This window comes from Passer montanus, unplaced genomic scaffold (genome assembly GCF_014805655.1).
Source record: "Passer montanus isolate IOZ18808 unplaced genomic scaffold, ASM1480565v1 scaffold58, whole genome shotgun sequence".
In the NCBI taxonomy this organism is placed as follows: Eukaryota; Metazoa; Chordata; class Aves; order Passeriformes; family Passeridae; genus Passer; species Passer montanus.
Genome location: NW_024370816.1, coordinates 4,784,140 through 4,799,842, shown reverse-complemented (window position 1 = coordinate 4,799,842; position 15,703 = coordinate 4,784,140). Strand labels below are relative to the sequence as shown.

At 44.2% G+C, this 15,703-nt stretch overlaps 1 protein-coding gene and 1 long non-coding RNA gene across 8 annotated transcripts in view; one reads left to right on the top strand and one right to left on the bottom strand.

The window, feature by feature from the left end:
* Positions 1-3: 3 nt before the first annotated feature.
* Positions 4-15,691, bottom strand: PRG4 (proteoglycan 4). Of its 2 annotated transcripts, XM_039726378.1 has the most exons (11): positions 15,593-15,691; positions 13,201-13,323; positions 11,049-11,168; positions 7,683-7,769; positions 4,510-6,162; positions 3,563-3,649; positions 2,916-3,055; positions 2,065-2,221; positions 1,328-1,507; positions 1,074-1,199; positions 4-135 (listed from the first exon to the last, which is right to left on the bottom strand). In XM_039726378.1, the coding sequence occupies exons 1-11, from the start codon at positions 15,687-15,689 to the stop codon at positions 32-34; spliced, it is 2,874 nt and encodes a 957-aa protein (XP_039582312.1). In that variant the 5' UTR covers positions 15,690-15,691; the 3' UTR covers positions 4-31. The 2 variants fall into 2 exon arrangements, with proteins under 2 accessions (XP_039582312.1, XP_039582313.1); XM_039726379.1 differs by lacking the exon at positions 13,201-13,323.
* Positions 3,529-15,703, top strand: part of LOC120510487 — a 36,214-nt gene continuing 24,039 nt past the window's right edge. For 5 of the 6 annotated variants that reach the window (XR_005629513.1, XR_005629511.1, XR_005629510.1 and 2 more), the window contains exons 1-2: positions 3,529-3,666; positions 13,426-13,545. This is a non-coding gene — a long non-coding RNA (uncharacterized LOC120510487). The remainder of the gene's footprint in view (positions 3,667-13,425; positions 13,546-15,703) is intronic. The other variant, XR_005629512.1, reaches the window with a different exon arrangement.

Here is a 15,703-nt window from a genome sequence, read left to right as displayed (position 1 = left end):
GGCATCTTGATTTAAACTCCTCTGCTGTGCCTCACTTGCTGGGACAGTTGTACCAGTCTTTGGTTACAGTCTTTCCTGTGAGAGCAGTAACAGGTCGTGCTATTCTTTTGCCAATATCCAAACTGTAGTACCGATCTGAAAGGAAGAGAGGTCACAATTAAATTCCAGAGACTGCATTTCATTCATGAGAAGAATTCACAAATTCAAGCCTTCATTTTAATGTCACTTAGGCCTGGATAACAGATTTACTGTTCCATGTGTTGGAGCTGAGAGGCTCCAACAATAAATTTCTGCCCTCAGCTTTATTTTTCAGGTGCCCTTGGTTGCAGTAAGTTTTATGGCATGGCTAATAATTAAATTTGTCCCAAGAGCAGGAGCAGGAAAGAATGTTCTTGTGTTGCTAGAACACAGAAATAGTCTTAACAATTTGGAAATCAAACTAACTACATCCACAACAATCCTGCACTCACTACAGAAGTGGGAAGTCCATAGTCCCTGAGTGTGAATGAGCCTGTGAGGCTGATTCCTCCAAGGTGAGGAATTGGATCTTACTGACAGGGCCTTTAATAGCCTGTATTTAGGTGTGGCTTGTTCTTAGAGCTATTTAGTTTTTGGAAAACGAGGAATGCTTATATGGGATCCTGACTGGGGGAATGAGTCTACCTAATTTAGGATCACAAATAATTTTTTTGAGCTAAGTCAAGTGGTTCATCTCTCTCCTTTTTGTGTTTTGTCAGAAACATAGTTCCATAGAAGCCATTTAAAAACTTGCTGTGTTGTGATCCAAAGACTTCAGTCTATCATTAACATGATCCTTCATTTAATGTTTGTCCCTTTACAAGGCTGAACTCACTGGCAATGCATTCCCCAACTGGCTGCTTTGAACCTCTGTATTTCATTGCTGCATGTTGTCCTGTAACTACTGATTTTTAATAGAAACATCTCTTGATTATGGGCAACATTTTAATTCTCAGGACTTTGTAGTAGTGCTGAAAGTAGGACCACAAATGACAACAGGAGCACCTTTCTTCCCCACCCCCATATCTTTTGAGGTCTATAGTGATGTTACTTACTGTAAGAGAAGGCATAGTAGTCGTAGCCATCGGGCTTGTTCTGGTTGGGCACGGAGAGAGTCGAGTGGACAACTTTGGGGAGCCCTCTCCAGTACGTTGTCATTTGGATTTCCTTGCGCAGAACTCCTGCAAGCAAAAAGAACCCTCCATGAGGAGCTGTGGCACTGTGTCCCCTACAGCCATTGAAACCTTCCAAACACAATGTTGTGTCAGAGGTGAAAGCATCTGTGTAAGAGAGCCTCAGTGCCACTTACCAGAGGGGTGGGAGTTGATCCTGACGGTGCGGATGACGGTCGGCATTCGCACAGCACGCTGGAAGCGCCGCCGGATGACAACTCTGGGGACAAAGGCTGGGTATCTGATGGTGACCCGGGCTCTTCTCTGACACTTCTTGGCTGGTTCTTGTCTGTACACATACTGCTGCATGTTCCCATCTAAAACGCGTTTGTTTTGTTAGTTTGAAAAAATAAATACCTCCCCAAAAAAACACCCAACCACCAGGTTGATCAGATATGAAAATGTCATTATATTCCTATCACACACAGGGAATCAATAACAACATTCCTCTGGTGGCAGTACAGCATTCATGTAAGATAAGGAAATTACTTTAAAATAGGAAATCAGAAACAGAGACGGAAATTTCCACACATAGTTATGAACTAGCAAGATTGAAGCTTTTCCTTCCCTAATTAAGATTATAATAGCTTTACCACCAGATAAAACTTATTTCAACGTTCAGCTACTACAGTGCTAGATTCCTGGATTCTCACCCTTACAGATCTGGTTTAAAATGCACTGAAATACCTCCAAGTTCTAGAACAAATTTCTAAAAGCTTCAGGCTATTTTTAAGCACCTGGAACACTGGCATAATTTGTGTTTCTGTGTTTGAAAGAAATTATAGGTCTTGGGTCAAGAGAAACAGTGAATTCCTGACTAAGGCAAGTCAAGCACCTTTTGATGTTTCCTGAACTTCAGGAATACAATACATACCTCTTTTGATGAAATAAACAGATTCTGGTCTGTTGTTGTATCTTGCCACAGGGAGGGTTGCTACTATTCTCCCACTTAACCCTGCAAATCCAGTTGCAAGAGGTTTGGGATAGCCATTATCCATAACACCATTAGTGAAGCGCCAGTACAGGGGACCCTGAGCATTTAAGGGAAAAAAAAAAAAAAAAAAAAAAAAAAAAAGCTTTAAAGGAAGTTAATTCCTGGTAATTCAACTGCAAAACAAACATGAAGAATAATCCATAAATAAGCACTAGCACTTTGATAACTACATTGTAAATCTGACTGGAATCACTCCTACATCCATACAAATGGGATAAAACTACTACAATTTTATTAAGTACCTCCTGCAGCCTTTTAACCTTTAAGTAGGGTTGGAGGATCTTAGAAGCTAATTTTTAGAAGCCCCTAAAGAGGGGCTACCGAACAAAGGGGTTTCCTTTCTAAATCCCTTAAATTTTCATAGATATAACAAGTAGCTTGAATTCCAGGACTGAGTGATTTATTGGGAAGTAACTGCATGACAGCTTTAATGAGACATGTGCATTTCATTAGCATTTTATTTCAGGTTGGGAAACACACTAGGAATAAGTTTAGGCAAGCTTTTTCCCCAGTACCCAATCTGAACCTCCCCTGGTGCAACCTAAGGCCCTTTCCTCTCATCCTGTTGCTGATCCCTGGGGGCAGAGCCCGACTCCCCGCGGCTGTCCCCTCCTGTCAGGGAGCTGTGCAGGGCCACAAGGTCCCCCCTGAGGCTCCTTTTCCCCCGGCTGAGCCTCCCCAGCTGCTCCTCGTCAGCCTCGCCCCACCCTGCCGGCCGGGACCGCTCCCACCTTGATGAAGAAGGTTTTCCCATCGCAGTTGCACCTGGAGAAGACGGAGTCGATGGGCGAGGGGATGCCCCAGCCGTCGGTGATCCGGCGGGGGTTGGTGGTCGGAGGGGTCCGGCCGTTCAGCAGCCAGTAATAGTGACCTGGAGGGGGGGACAGGCGTCAGGGGTGCCGGGGACAGCGAGGGGACATCGCCGTCCTGCCCCGGGGGACGAGGCTGAGCCGGCCCCATGAGGGATCTGGGGACTCGGACTCTGGGCTCGGGAGAGTTTCGTGAGGGGTGAGGGGCAGCGGGGGCGAGTGAGGGAGGAAAAAGAGGAGGAAGAGTGACGAGGCAGGTGAAGGAGGAGGACGTGAAGATGAAGGATTGGGTTCGGGAAAGATGAGGGAGAAGGAGGAGGCTGGGGCAGGTGAGGGAGGAGCTCCGGCGCTGTACGGAGGAAGGAGGAGGGCCGAGGCCGGAGCCGGAGCAGGTGAAGGAGGGCCGGGGCCGGGGCCGGAGCCGGTGCCGGTGCCGGTGAAGGTGAAGGAGAAGGAGGGCCGGGGCCGGAGCAGGTGAAGGAGGGCCGGGGCTGGGGCCGGAGTCGGTGAAGGAGAAGGAGGAACGGGGCCATGCCGGGGCAGGTGGAGGATGTTCGCAGCAGTCTCACCTCGGAAGACGGCCAGGGTGCCATTGGGCAGGGCCACCATGCCGTCCGCTGGCTTGCCGCTGCACAGGTCCTTCTCGTCGTTCTTCTCTGCAAAACACAGCCAGGTAGGTTTGTTTAAGGATCCACAGGAACAGCCTTAGCTTTCCCCTCGGTCCCGCTGTTGGGCCAGGGATTAATTCCTCATCGGGGACGTGTTCTCGGGAAGTTCGGCTCTGGTGCAGCAGTACTGAGTGACCAGGTGTGGGTGTCTTTGCTTATTGCCACCTAAGTGCCTGTAATTCAGGAAAACACCTACAAACACCTCGTATTCTACGTGCTCTAGGACTTTATTGTTCCTTTAAGCTGGTTTAGCAGCTTCTCTTCCCTTTTGTTATTTCTTTAAAAAAATAACTAAAATAAGCATTTATGGTTCCTTTCAGTTAAACATTTTTATGCAGTTAAATACAAAGGAACGATGAATCTCTTTTAAATTGAAATTCAAGTATTTTGCATCTAAAGCCCTAATTTTTCCCCCCAAAATATCTTTCAGTATCTGATTAAAAAATTGCCCAAGAACCTGCAGACTATGTCCAATTAAAATAAAGAAAGGGCATGAAAAAGGCTGTGGCAGAAAGCAAGGCAAGAGACTTCTTGTGTGTTTTATATTATATTTTTAGAAGGTGGCTACAAAACACCAGGTTAGAGGTACCATGTGGGAGGATGGATATGCAGCCTGACTTCTAGCAATTTTTTTCAGGGGATTTTGAAATTTGTCATTTTTTCCCTTGACTTTTTGTCTGTTTGTATCTTCTATGATAGCAAACAGGATGAGGAGAAACTTATAGCAAACAATTTTCAGTAGGACTAATTACTGCAACCAATTAATTTAGATTGTGTTCTAAACTACCTGGAGGATTTAATTAACTCCACAGCTGCTGATGCTTTCATACCTGCTGGAATGCACTTACCTTGTGTTTCTCCAGGGATCATTGGCAGGTCCCCAACTTGTATTAAAGGCTTGTTTATCTCAGGTTCTTCTTTTGCTGGCAGAGTTTCAGGTTCAGTTGGGTGTGGCTCTTCTGTCGTCTCAGTGACCTCCTGGAAATGTATTGTTGGCTTGGATGTCCCATTAAACACAAGATACATTTCTTCTATTGTGTCCTTTTTATCCCTTGTTGTGGTTTCTTTGGTAACTGTAGTTACCTCTTCTTTGGCAGTACCAGGGGCCTTTTCAGTGACACCTTCCATTTCTTTTTCAGGTGTGGTGCCCATTTCTTTAATGGTTGTTACTTCTTTTTTACCAGCTGTTGTCATCTCCACAATAACACAAGCAGCACCTGGGCTCTCTTTGTCTGCTGCTGGCCCTGCCTGCTCAGCGTCTGTAGTTGTCTCTGTTTCATTTGGTGTTACAGCCTCAGCAGGCTGAGGAGTTGAATCTTTGATGGTTGTTACCAGCACAGTGGGATCGGGCAAGGGAGCTGTGGCTGCTGTTGTAGCAGTCTTGGTGTCTGTAGAAGTTGTTTCTGATTCAGCTGCTGCAGTGACAGGTTCTTTGCCCATAGGAGCTGTGTTTGGAAGGTCATCCATACCTTTAGGAGAATCACCTGGTTTAGCTGTTGTCACCATAGCTACAGTAACTGTATCTTTCCCAGTTGCAGCTGTGAAAATGTCTTTAAGCAGAGTAGTTCTATCTTTCTTTGGTGTTGTTGTCTCCTTGTTCTCAATTGTGGTATCTGAAAGCATTGTCTCTGCCCCAGCTGTGGGGGAGTCCATCCCAACAGTTGTGGGTTCAGCACTTCCCGGAGAAGCCGTGGCTTTACTGGCCTCAGGAGCTGCAGGGATGGTCGGAGAGTCAGCATCCTCTGCTTTAGGGGTGGTGGGAGAGTCTGCCTTGGTTGTAGTTTCTTCTGGGGTTGTTTCTTCAGATTTGGGGGTGGTGGCAGGAGAGTCTGCCTTGGTTGTTGGCTCCTCTGGGGTTGTTTTTTCAAGTTTGGGGGTGGTGGGAGAGTCTGCCAAGGTGGTTGTCTCCTCTGGGGTTGGCTCTCTGGGTTTGGTCGTTGTTGGCTCCTCTGGGGTAGGTGTAGTCGGCTCCTCTGGAGTTGGCTCCTCTGGTGCTGGTGTTGTCGGCTCCTCGGGGGTTGTCTCCTCTGGTGCGGGCGTTGTCGGCTCCTCTGGTGCGGGCGTTGTCGGCTCCTCTGGTGCGGGTGTAGTCGGCTCCTCTGGAGTTGGCTCCTCTGGTGCTGGTGTTGTCGGCTCCTCGGGGGTTGTCTCCTCTGGTGCTGGTGTTGTCGGCTCCTCTGGGGTTGTCTCCTCTGGTGCTGGTGTTGTCTCCTCTGGTGCTGGTGTTGTCGGCTCCTCTGGGGTTGTCTCTTCAGGCGTGGGGCTGGTGGGGAGCTCGCTATCTGTTGCTTCTGCCTCGGTGGCGTCGGGGGTTGGGTCCTGTGTTGGGGGCAGGTCAGTTGGGTCCATGTCAGTCAGTGGCTCCTCTGTGGCATCAGGGGTCACATCTTCTGTATCCGGAGTGGGAGGGTCACCCTCCGTGGCTGGTTCCTCTGTGGCCTCAGGGGTTGTCTCTGCAGGTTCTGTGGTTGGCGCAGGAGTGGTCACTTGGATTTCAGGATCTATAGAATGAATATAAATTTGGTTCAGCTGCTTGAATTGCCGTGCGGGTAGGTATTTTGTGTAATGTATTACACCCATTAGCTGTTGGTGCTTCCTTTGGAATAGCAAGTCCTTTTTTAATGGCCAGACTAACCTGGACCAGGTGAAATGGGAGTTTCTTTTGTGTGTACGGAATTTTGCAGCAGCTCAGCTCAGTTTTAGGTGATCCCTTTTGGCCCATCTGGCACTGCCCCAGGTTCTGGGTTTAGTTTGGTGCCTGTAGGTACAGCTGCCTAGGGTTTCCTGCTGCTTTCATGGAAAGGAAGCCACTTTAAAAATAGTCCCTCTAACAGAACACTTCTCAGTCTGTTATTTTTATTTATTCCACTTCCCTACATTATAACTTAGTCTGCACCAACAACCTGGAATTGGCAGAGTGAGGTAGGGAAGCAGGATGAAAATAATTCCTGAACACAGAGCCCTGACTGCATCTTCTGCTGTATCTTTGTTCCTTGGGTTGTTTTCCTCACTGTGATGTATGGATTTAAGGCTCTCTTTACTTGTATTTATAGTTACATTGATATGAGTCAAATTGTTATTCAGCAAGAGGAAGAGTAAATGCTTCTGCATTTCAATCTCTCCCTAAGTGTTCTCTCTCCAAGATTTTGCAGATTAGTTCTGCTTTCACAAATGTTGTGTGTTTGTATGAGCAGAATATTGCAGAATAGGTTTCACTCCCATCCCATGTATCTGAAATACCGTAAGCTAGCTGGGATCCTGTTAATGGTTGTTTGAATTTATTTAATTTAATTTCATTTAACCCACTATATGGTTTTTAGGGTTTGTTTGTTTTTTGGTTTTGTGGTTGTTTTTTTTTTGTGGGGGGGGGCGGGTGTTGGTTTTTGGTTTGGTTTGTTTTTTGGATTTTTTGTAATAGGAGATTGGAACAGCAGAAAATAAGTATTCCAAATCTAAAACAAAAAGAAGAAGGGGAGAGGATTAAAATATTGACTGACTTGTAGTGTCTTTTCAATTGTGCTTCAAGTTCAAACTGGTCTCCTGAGTTATCACTTCAAATGTTGTAACACAGTACCAAAGAACACAGGAAAGCAGCATATTTTCCAGTCAGAATAAATAAATAAATGTGTTCTCTGAAGCAGCGTAAGGCCTGGCTTGATTGAAGCTAAAGGAACCTGCTTGGACATTTTCCTGTGCTGCCAGTTCATCACTGTCCCACCCTTCCTGTTCCAGCCACGGATGCCATCCAAGACTGACAATGGTCTGTACCCTGTTTTTGGAGGATGTGTGTGACAATCCAATAGAGACACAGGAGACATCACCTCTCTGCACCATCTGTGCTGAGTGAACTCTCCAAAGTCCTGAGGGCTCAGTGAGGTAATCAGTATATAAACCAAGTGCTTCCAAGCTTGCTAACTGTCTGGTAATGTCTAGGATCAGCTTTCTATTTCTAGGGCAGGAAAATGGTCTTTCATTTTCCTTCAGGTAACACCCATCCTGGTGCATCCATATGCTTGCCTACCTTCCACTGGTGACTCTTCCTCATCTGTGGAGGACCTTTTAGATTTGTTGTCTGGAGGAGTCTCTGGGGTTGGCTTTTCTGTGTGTGCTGAAAGAGAGAAGTGCTCCCATTAACAGGTTATTTTATCTTTATAGGTGCTTGGTGTCAACTGTATAAGAGTGATTACAAAATTTCAGTGACCAACTTCCATTTAAAACTGTTTCTTTTCATTTATGGGATTCTTTACACAAATATTTGTGTGAAAAACAGCACAAATACCCTTTTGATCCTGAAGTGTTTAGTCACAGATGGGAGCAATATTTTTCCCAGAAGTTTGAGGTGAGGCATTATTAGCTAATGGCAATTTTGAGGTGGAAAAGAAATGAATTCTGAGCAGAGCTCTATGTTCTGAAAATTTGTCTTATTTTTTTTTCACTGCAGATGACTTTTTACTACTTGACTTTCATTACAGATAACTAACTCTACAGATAACTCTAGTGGAAATAGGAGAGCTGTCACATTAGCCAAGAATTTGCTTTGATAATCCCCTTGCAGCTCTTCAGATGTGATAGTTCTACACAAGTGATTGTTTTGGGGAGACATTTTGAAATAAATGGTTTCCTTGAAGGAGACAGGAGCTACAAAGCAGGCATGGACCAAGGAAACAACATAGGTATTAAGCTAACTCATAGTAGGCTGAGTTTTTGCAGAAGTGGGTGGTTGTGTTCAGATTTTTCAGCTCTGAAGAGTGAATGGAAATTGAGTTGCATCCAGTAAGAGCCAGATAATATTTTGTAATTAATTGTTAGCCAAATTGTACAATTTGAAATCAGCTATTTGCATAGCCTTGTAGAAGGAACTTGTTAATTGTGAAGGAAATGCGATGGAGTTCAGGGAACTGGCCAAATTATTTTGGTCCAACCAAGGGAGCTGGTAACTGCTAGAGGTGTGTGTAATCAGCTTTTTACAAAGGAATGGGATTTTTGTCTCCAAGGGATAACCATGGTGTCAAAATATTTACTTTCACAGTGAGCTAGTGCTCAAAACAAGAAAGGTTGGGTATTGCACTATATCCTGAAACCTTTATTGAGGAAGAGAGAGAAATTGTAGTTGAAGCTGAATGACTCCTTTGAAAGCCAGTTGTTGGGGAGGGGAACGTTTTGCTTATGTGTGTACATGTATTCAGGGAATAAAGAGCTTCTGGAGGACAGGGAAGATAACAGTGAGCTCTGGATATTCATTGTACACTTGGCTTTACTGTACAGAAGAAAATGTTCAGAGGATGCTAAAACAGCAAATTTATTCCAAGAGGTTTAACAGATTTTAGTTATTCACACACAGTATAAGTAGTAAAATACTGAGTACAGTGGTTTGGGGGATTTCTGCTGGATCTTTTTCTGACCAAAATTGATAGCAAAGTTTAGTACAATACAGAAGAAACTCTCTAAGATTAGGAATGGTTGGTTAATTCTTCATTACATTTTAACTGAAGAAATGAAATGGTTTAACAGTGTTTTGTGAGTGTTTGGGTGTGATAAACTCAGCAGAAAGAGGGAAACACTAAGCAGCCTCATAAGCAGCAAATTCACCTCAATATGCTTCCAAGACACTTCTCTAGACATTCAGTCAAAAGTGCTGGATACAGACTCTATTTTAGCCTAAATTACTGTGCAATTGTGTGGCAAAGCCAAGCCACCATTCCAGCACCTGGGGACCACTTGGGTGAAGAGAACCAAATTATAATTGTGACTTATGTTGTGTGTCATACTGCAAGCTTTGGGAATTGGCTGCCTTGGAGGTGGGCTGCTCTGTGGATGCAGTGATCCAAAGCCAAGCCACACTTATCAAGTGTGATGAAGAAATTAGTTTAAGTCTGTAGGTACCAGAAAGTTTAAGGACATGATGAAACTGTTTTTTAGAGTTCATTTGCTGGTGTTCTTAAAGCTACATGAGGGCGGGACTGCACCTCCAGATCTGTGCCTTTGTGCTCAGCTGAAACCTCACCAGGCTCTGCAGAAAAGGACAGAACAAAAGAAGTGACTGCAGGTCAGTTTGATTCTGCCCTGGACTGAACTTGCAGCCTAAAGGTAAAATATGTGTTTTCTTAAATTTTTTCTTCCTATACTGTGAACACATGGCATCCAGTTCCTCCAACCTGCCCCACAGGATGGGTTTCTGTGTCGGGCTACTCTTCCCATATTGGATTTGGATGGGGAGAGAATGTAGGATGTGCATCTCTAATATGCTGCCAGTGACTGTGGTGGCCCCAGGCAAGTGGTCTGTAGGTCCAGGTAGTGTTATCCCAAGGCACAGAGTAGCCATTCCCCACTTTTGGATGGGTGGGGATTTTAAGGGAGTTGTTTTTAGAAGATGAACTCACCTTTTTATTGCAATTTATTTATTGATCTGCCTAGTGGAAAAGGCCCTGGAGGTGCTGGAGACAGTGGCTAAATGTGAGCCAGATGTGCCCAGGTGGGCAGGGGGCCAATGGCCCCTGGGCTGTGCCAGCCCTGGTGTGGGCACAGGCCCAGGGCAGTGGCTGTGCCCTGTGCTGGCCCTGCTGAGGGACCTCGAGTGCTGTGCCCAGCTCTGGGCCCTCTTGCCAGAGAGACCTTGAGGGGCTGGAGCGTGTCCAGGGAAGGGAACGGAGCTGGGGAAGGGTCTGGAGCACCAGGAGCAGCTGAGGGAGCTGGGAAAGGGGCTCAGCCTGGAGAAAAGGAGCCTCAGGGAGGCCCTTGTGGCTCTGCACAACTCCTGACAGGAGGGGACAGCCGGGGGGGGTCAGGCTTTGCTCCCAAGAACATGGGATAGGACAAGAGGAAATGACCCCTAGGAGCACCAGGGGAGGTTTGGGTTCCCAGGCTGCCCAGGGCAGGGGTGGAATCCCCATCTCTTGAGGGATTTAAAAGCTGTGTGAATGTGGCACTCGGGACATGTTTTAGTGGTGGCCTTGGCAGTGCTGGGGGGATGGTTGGATATAATGATCTCAAAAGGTCTTTTCCAAACAAATCTGTTCTGATTCCCCACCTTCTCTCATTGAATTCTGTTACTGATGTGCAGACCTTATCTTTACACACAGTATTCTGAGTAAGGGCTCTGACAGAGCGTGGCTAATGGCAAAAGAGCCTAATGTAAAATACAACTTTAACCTCAGAACTCACATCTTGGTTGTGGCTTCCAGGATATCTACCTGTATGTTTCCATAAAGTGTTCATGCTTGAGAAATTGGCCAATTTGTTTGTGAAATTAGGTTTTGTTATTTTTGTTCTGTTTTGTTTTGTTCTGTTTTCCGTTTTTCAGTTGTTACCAAAGCCCACACAGTTTTGTTTATGGTAAAGCACCTCTGCTTAAATATTTCTTTGAGAAAAAGACAGAGAAATGTCTTACCCTCTTTACAGTGCTTGACGTAGTCTGGGCAGCATTTTCCGTACCGCTCGCAGTCGGCGTCGCAGTCGCACTCCCTGCCCCTCTCGAAGGCTTCGAAGCAGCGTCCCTCGCAGGAGGCGGCTGTGGAGGCAGAGCAGCACCGTCAGCCTTTGGGCCAGCTCGTGTGCAACGCTGGGACCTCTCTACAGTGAAGTCGTTGGCTCGAGCTGGGGCCAAGAGCAGCTCCATAAAATCAGGCTCTTATCTTGGTCTGATCCAGGATTTGTCTGTAATGTGGGGTTTGGATCAGGCAGCGCCGTGAAGGGCACTGTGCCATGGCAGTGACCACTGGATTGAGAGTGCAATAAAACCTGACCGCCGCGTTCACTTTAGCCAGGTCCCACCGTAGGAGGCTTCTGCTTCCCCAACCACAGAGCGGTGATCTCAACAGTGATATTTAAATTCTGGGCTGGGTTTGCAGGAAGGTGTTCACCAGGGTATCCCTTTACAACAAGAATGATGTGTCTACCAAAGTATTTCTGAAAAATAATTCACCTAATTAGGTCACAACCGAGTGGTTGTGACCTGGTGTGTCCAGGCAAACACTGCAACCTAGTGTGAGCAGGTTAGCCAAGTTACCCCAAGAGACCAGTTTGGAACTGTTTAATACAGTTCTTTAATTATTAGTACTAAAGGACTATATACATGTTTTGACATGATTTTAATATTTCATGTTTGGTTAACTTCTGAAACTTCACTGACCAAACTGCTATTTGATATCAAATTTCTAACCATGTTGTGTTAGAAAGAGTGTGCACAGCTATTAGGCTTCAGAAAAAGCACTTTCTCTATGTAGGTTTCTATTAAAGTCATTGTCTCTGTGGCACACAAGGCATAAAATCATGTTTTACAGTTAAATCACTATCAAGAAAAATTAGAATTGCTGTATAGGCAGATTCTGAACATCTTTGGATTAGTGCAATTGTGGAATCAGTGTTGATGCCAGTGGATCCATCCCACATGCACAGGTGAGAATTATTTTTATTATCTTAGGGTAAAATTTATTCAGAAATAATGTCTGTCATTTCTGTCATTTAGTCAGTGTTGATTCCACACTCACTGGGCAACAGTCCTTAAGCAGACTGCCTGCATCCTTTCAGGATGGCACCTACTGTGCTTGCCTGGACTCACTGATTTAGAGTAAAAAAGGAAAGACTTCTCTAGCCTTAAACTTCTGGTTAAATGTTGTGCAGAAGCCAGAATACCTTTAGAATCTGACCCACAATGAATAAATAACCTTCATAATTAAAATGCCTCACTTTACATCTTCAGCTGTGAGAAATGCTGATGTCCCCCCACAAAGCTAAATGAGGATAGGGAAGACTGAAGGGCAAAGTGTCCCCAATGTGTGTCAGGACAGCAGAACTGGAATTTTAGGGAATGCTAGGTCTGCATTTTAAACAACACTCAGTGGTGTAGCTGATTCTGAGAAGTATTTGTTATTCCTGTAATTCTACTGGAACCACAGTGTAGCGAAACAAACTACTGCTATCCAAATCACTGACATTTCTGACACTGGTGATTGCTAAGAAAATGCTTTTAATGCTCAGTAAAGCAATAATCTGGTTTTATTTACATTGTGCAGTTTTGCCTATAAATAAGGCATAAATTAATACTCATCCAAACACCTTTTCCAGTAGACTCTGGACATGGTTCTGATCCAGAGTAAATTTCTGTCCATGGAAGGACACCCTGGCTTTGGATTAGACCCCACAGCATCCACACTTCTTAAATTTGAGTTGGAATATGTCAGAATTTCTTTCTGCAAAACCCTAAATTGGCTTTTAACAATTTTTTTCTTTGTATAAGAGACAGACGCATACAGTACGGATGCACTAAGGAGTAGAAAACAAACAGTTTTTGCTGGTCTTGCTTAGTTCTGCTTTTGTAAAAAGCAAAATTCTTTGCTTGGCAATAACCTGTGGATACACAATTTTCTTTGGATCACAAGAGGTTATCCTGAATATTTGAGGGGAGCAACAATACATGTATGAGCGGGAACAAGGACACAGCAAACCAACAGACATTTAAGCATTCAGAGAGGAGACACTGGTGTGGTAGGGGGCTGGAAGTGGAATTTGAGGAGAGGAACTGGCTGTGTTTGGGAACTTACCCACTATGCAGACTTTCCTGAAGTCAGGGCAGCACTCCATGTAGTGGTGACAGTTAAAATCACACTGGCAGTCATGCTCTCTAGAATACCCTGCCCCACATCTCCCTGTACAGCTCGATACATCTAAAATCACACAACACTGGTGTAAGCAGTGCCCAACCACAACGGTCCTTAAGGTAATGCTGGATGGAAAAGGACTAAAGTTTCTCTCTTTTTTTCCTATAGAATGTGGTTTCCTCACTCAGTACTGAAGAAGCTGAGGGCCTGGTGTGACCCCTCCTGAAGGTGTGGGGAGCAGAGGTTTGCTCTGAGGCAGCCTGAGGACCACCAGCATCGTGTATTCAGGTTAGAGGGGTCTTCCACTGAGATAATTTAACACTTTTCTTCTGAAAACTAAGGAATCCTTGAGTATTGGTTCTGTAGTATGACCACAGGCTTCCAAACTAGCCCCTTAGACAGTATATCAGCTTTGCTGATTTACTCTCCAATTTGATTCACCTTCTGTATGATAATAGGTGTGCATCTGCACACCCATACCTGACTGACTCCCTAGGTATTTGATTTTTACTGTTGGTAATGCTGTTCCTAATAACCCATCTAACCAGGTGAGCTTGCAAACTGGAGAAAGCTGTCATAATAAATACAGGTCCCTGAAACCATTTTTATTGGAAGTTTCCAATCTGCCTACTCCCTACACTATATTTTTTCCCTGATGCCAGGAAAGAATTTGATATCAGCTCTGAAGTTAAGAACAGTTGGGGTCTAGCCCTGTAACTCCTATGAAGTACATTTTGTTAATTAGAAGATTATGTACTAGCACACTAACAAAAAGTTCATCCCCACAATGGCTTTACTGCCAGACTGCTGGGAAATGCTGGATAACAAGAAATGGTGCAGATAACAGGTGGTAAAACAAGACATCAGGAGGTGTCTTGCTTTAACCTGTGAGCATTCCAGCTTGGCAGTGCCTTGCTACCTTCTGCTGCCAAATCAGATATTCACCCTGCAACCCTCCCCTTCCTCTTTGAAATCTCTGCTAACACAACCAGCTAACAGCTTCTTCTGGAAATGAAACATGCAGGACCACAAGTGAAGCGTCCCTAAATGCAAACAAAGAAGCTGAACAATCAGCAAGCCCAAACAGATAATCAGGTGAAACATTGAGAAACAACAAGGAAATAACATGTAACACAACACAACACCAAAGACAATTTCTAACAGCACACACTCCTCGTGTGTGTGTCTGAAGGAAGAGCATGGGATAACAAATATTATATCTATTACATATACACTGATTTTAAAACAGTACTTGTAATGCTTGTTACCACTTTGCCACAAATAGAAAAGTGGAATGAAGGAATAACTGGAGACATTAATGGACTTGAGTTACTGGGCTATTAATACAGCAGTTGAAAAGACAAAATTGACATCTTCCTTTATGGATATATGCCCAGTATGTTGAACCCTTCTTCCTTTATGGAAAGAAAGAAAGTCCAGTAGCTATATGGATAATATGTAGTAGTCTAATAGTTGCACCTCTTCATTCATATAAGTTTATGACTTGTAAGTTACGGAGTTACTTGTAAGGAAAATGCCTGAATGGTCCTGGTTGCTGTTGGCAAAAGTCTTGATTTTTGCTGAAACTGGTGGGAAGGCATCAGTTATCAAGGGGTCAGTGTAAGGTCACATCTGGCATGGGGTGTGCCCTGAGGAACTTCTCAGATACAGGACATTGTGCCTTCTGCTATCAAGTAGTAATAAATCATTTTCTACCAGCAAGTAATACCTAGTGTCATCCCCCTGAAAATTTGAGAGCTATTAGAGAACTGCAACAGCACAGGATTTGCTAGAGGGCATGTTCTGCTTCACCATAACAGTGTTACTTTAGTAAGGAATCAATTATAGAGCTTGAAGTATCATTAGACAAGTAATTCCCAAAATTTGCCTCAGTGGAGTAATAATGGTGCATTTAATGGGAAAGCACTTAGCAAGGTAGAGACATTTCTTTCCCTTAACTTATTGAAATATTTCTAGCCAACCTTTGTGGATATTCTCATGTTAGATTCTTCCTCAATCAAACTGCAAATCACTAGGGCTAAATACATTAGTATGAGAGCAAGAGGCTCTGTAAAGTGTCTACAGAAAAAGTAATAGATTCATACGCATTTTGCATTACATTTATATTTTTATGTTATTCCTCAAAAAAAGAGGACCATGCTACTCTAAAATTTATTTATTAAAATATTCAGTGATGATAAAACTGAATTATACTTCCTATTGGAATAAATTTCTAGAACATAGTATTTTTATGAAGATGCATTTGAAATATTCTTAATGTGTGTCAGGCACACGCTCCTAGACACTCTCCCTTCAGCTTTGTGTGTTACAGTACCTTGAGAAGACACTTCTGGAATCAAGGACAGTGAAAGGACCACCAGGGATAAGCAAAGTATGTTCCATATGATCATAACTTTCAGGTACGACATCATTCCTAAAAAGAAAT

What these genes read in the sequence shown, in the direction of transcription:
- PRG4 (XM_039726378.1), bottom strand. Translation starts at nt 15,689, where the DNA reads ATGATGTCGTACCTGAAAGTTATGATCATATGGAACATACTTTGCTTA. An exon ending in CAGGAAAGTCTGCATAGTGG is followed by an intron (nt 11,169 to 13,200) that starts GTAAGTTCCCAA and finishes CTGCCTCCACAG; the next exon opens with CCGCCTCCTGCGAGGGACGC. An exon ending in CGTCAAGCACTGTAAAGAGG is followed by an intron (nt 7,770 to 11,048) that starts GTAAGACATTTC and finishes TCTCTCTTTCAG; the next exon opens with CACACACAGAAAAGCCAACC.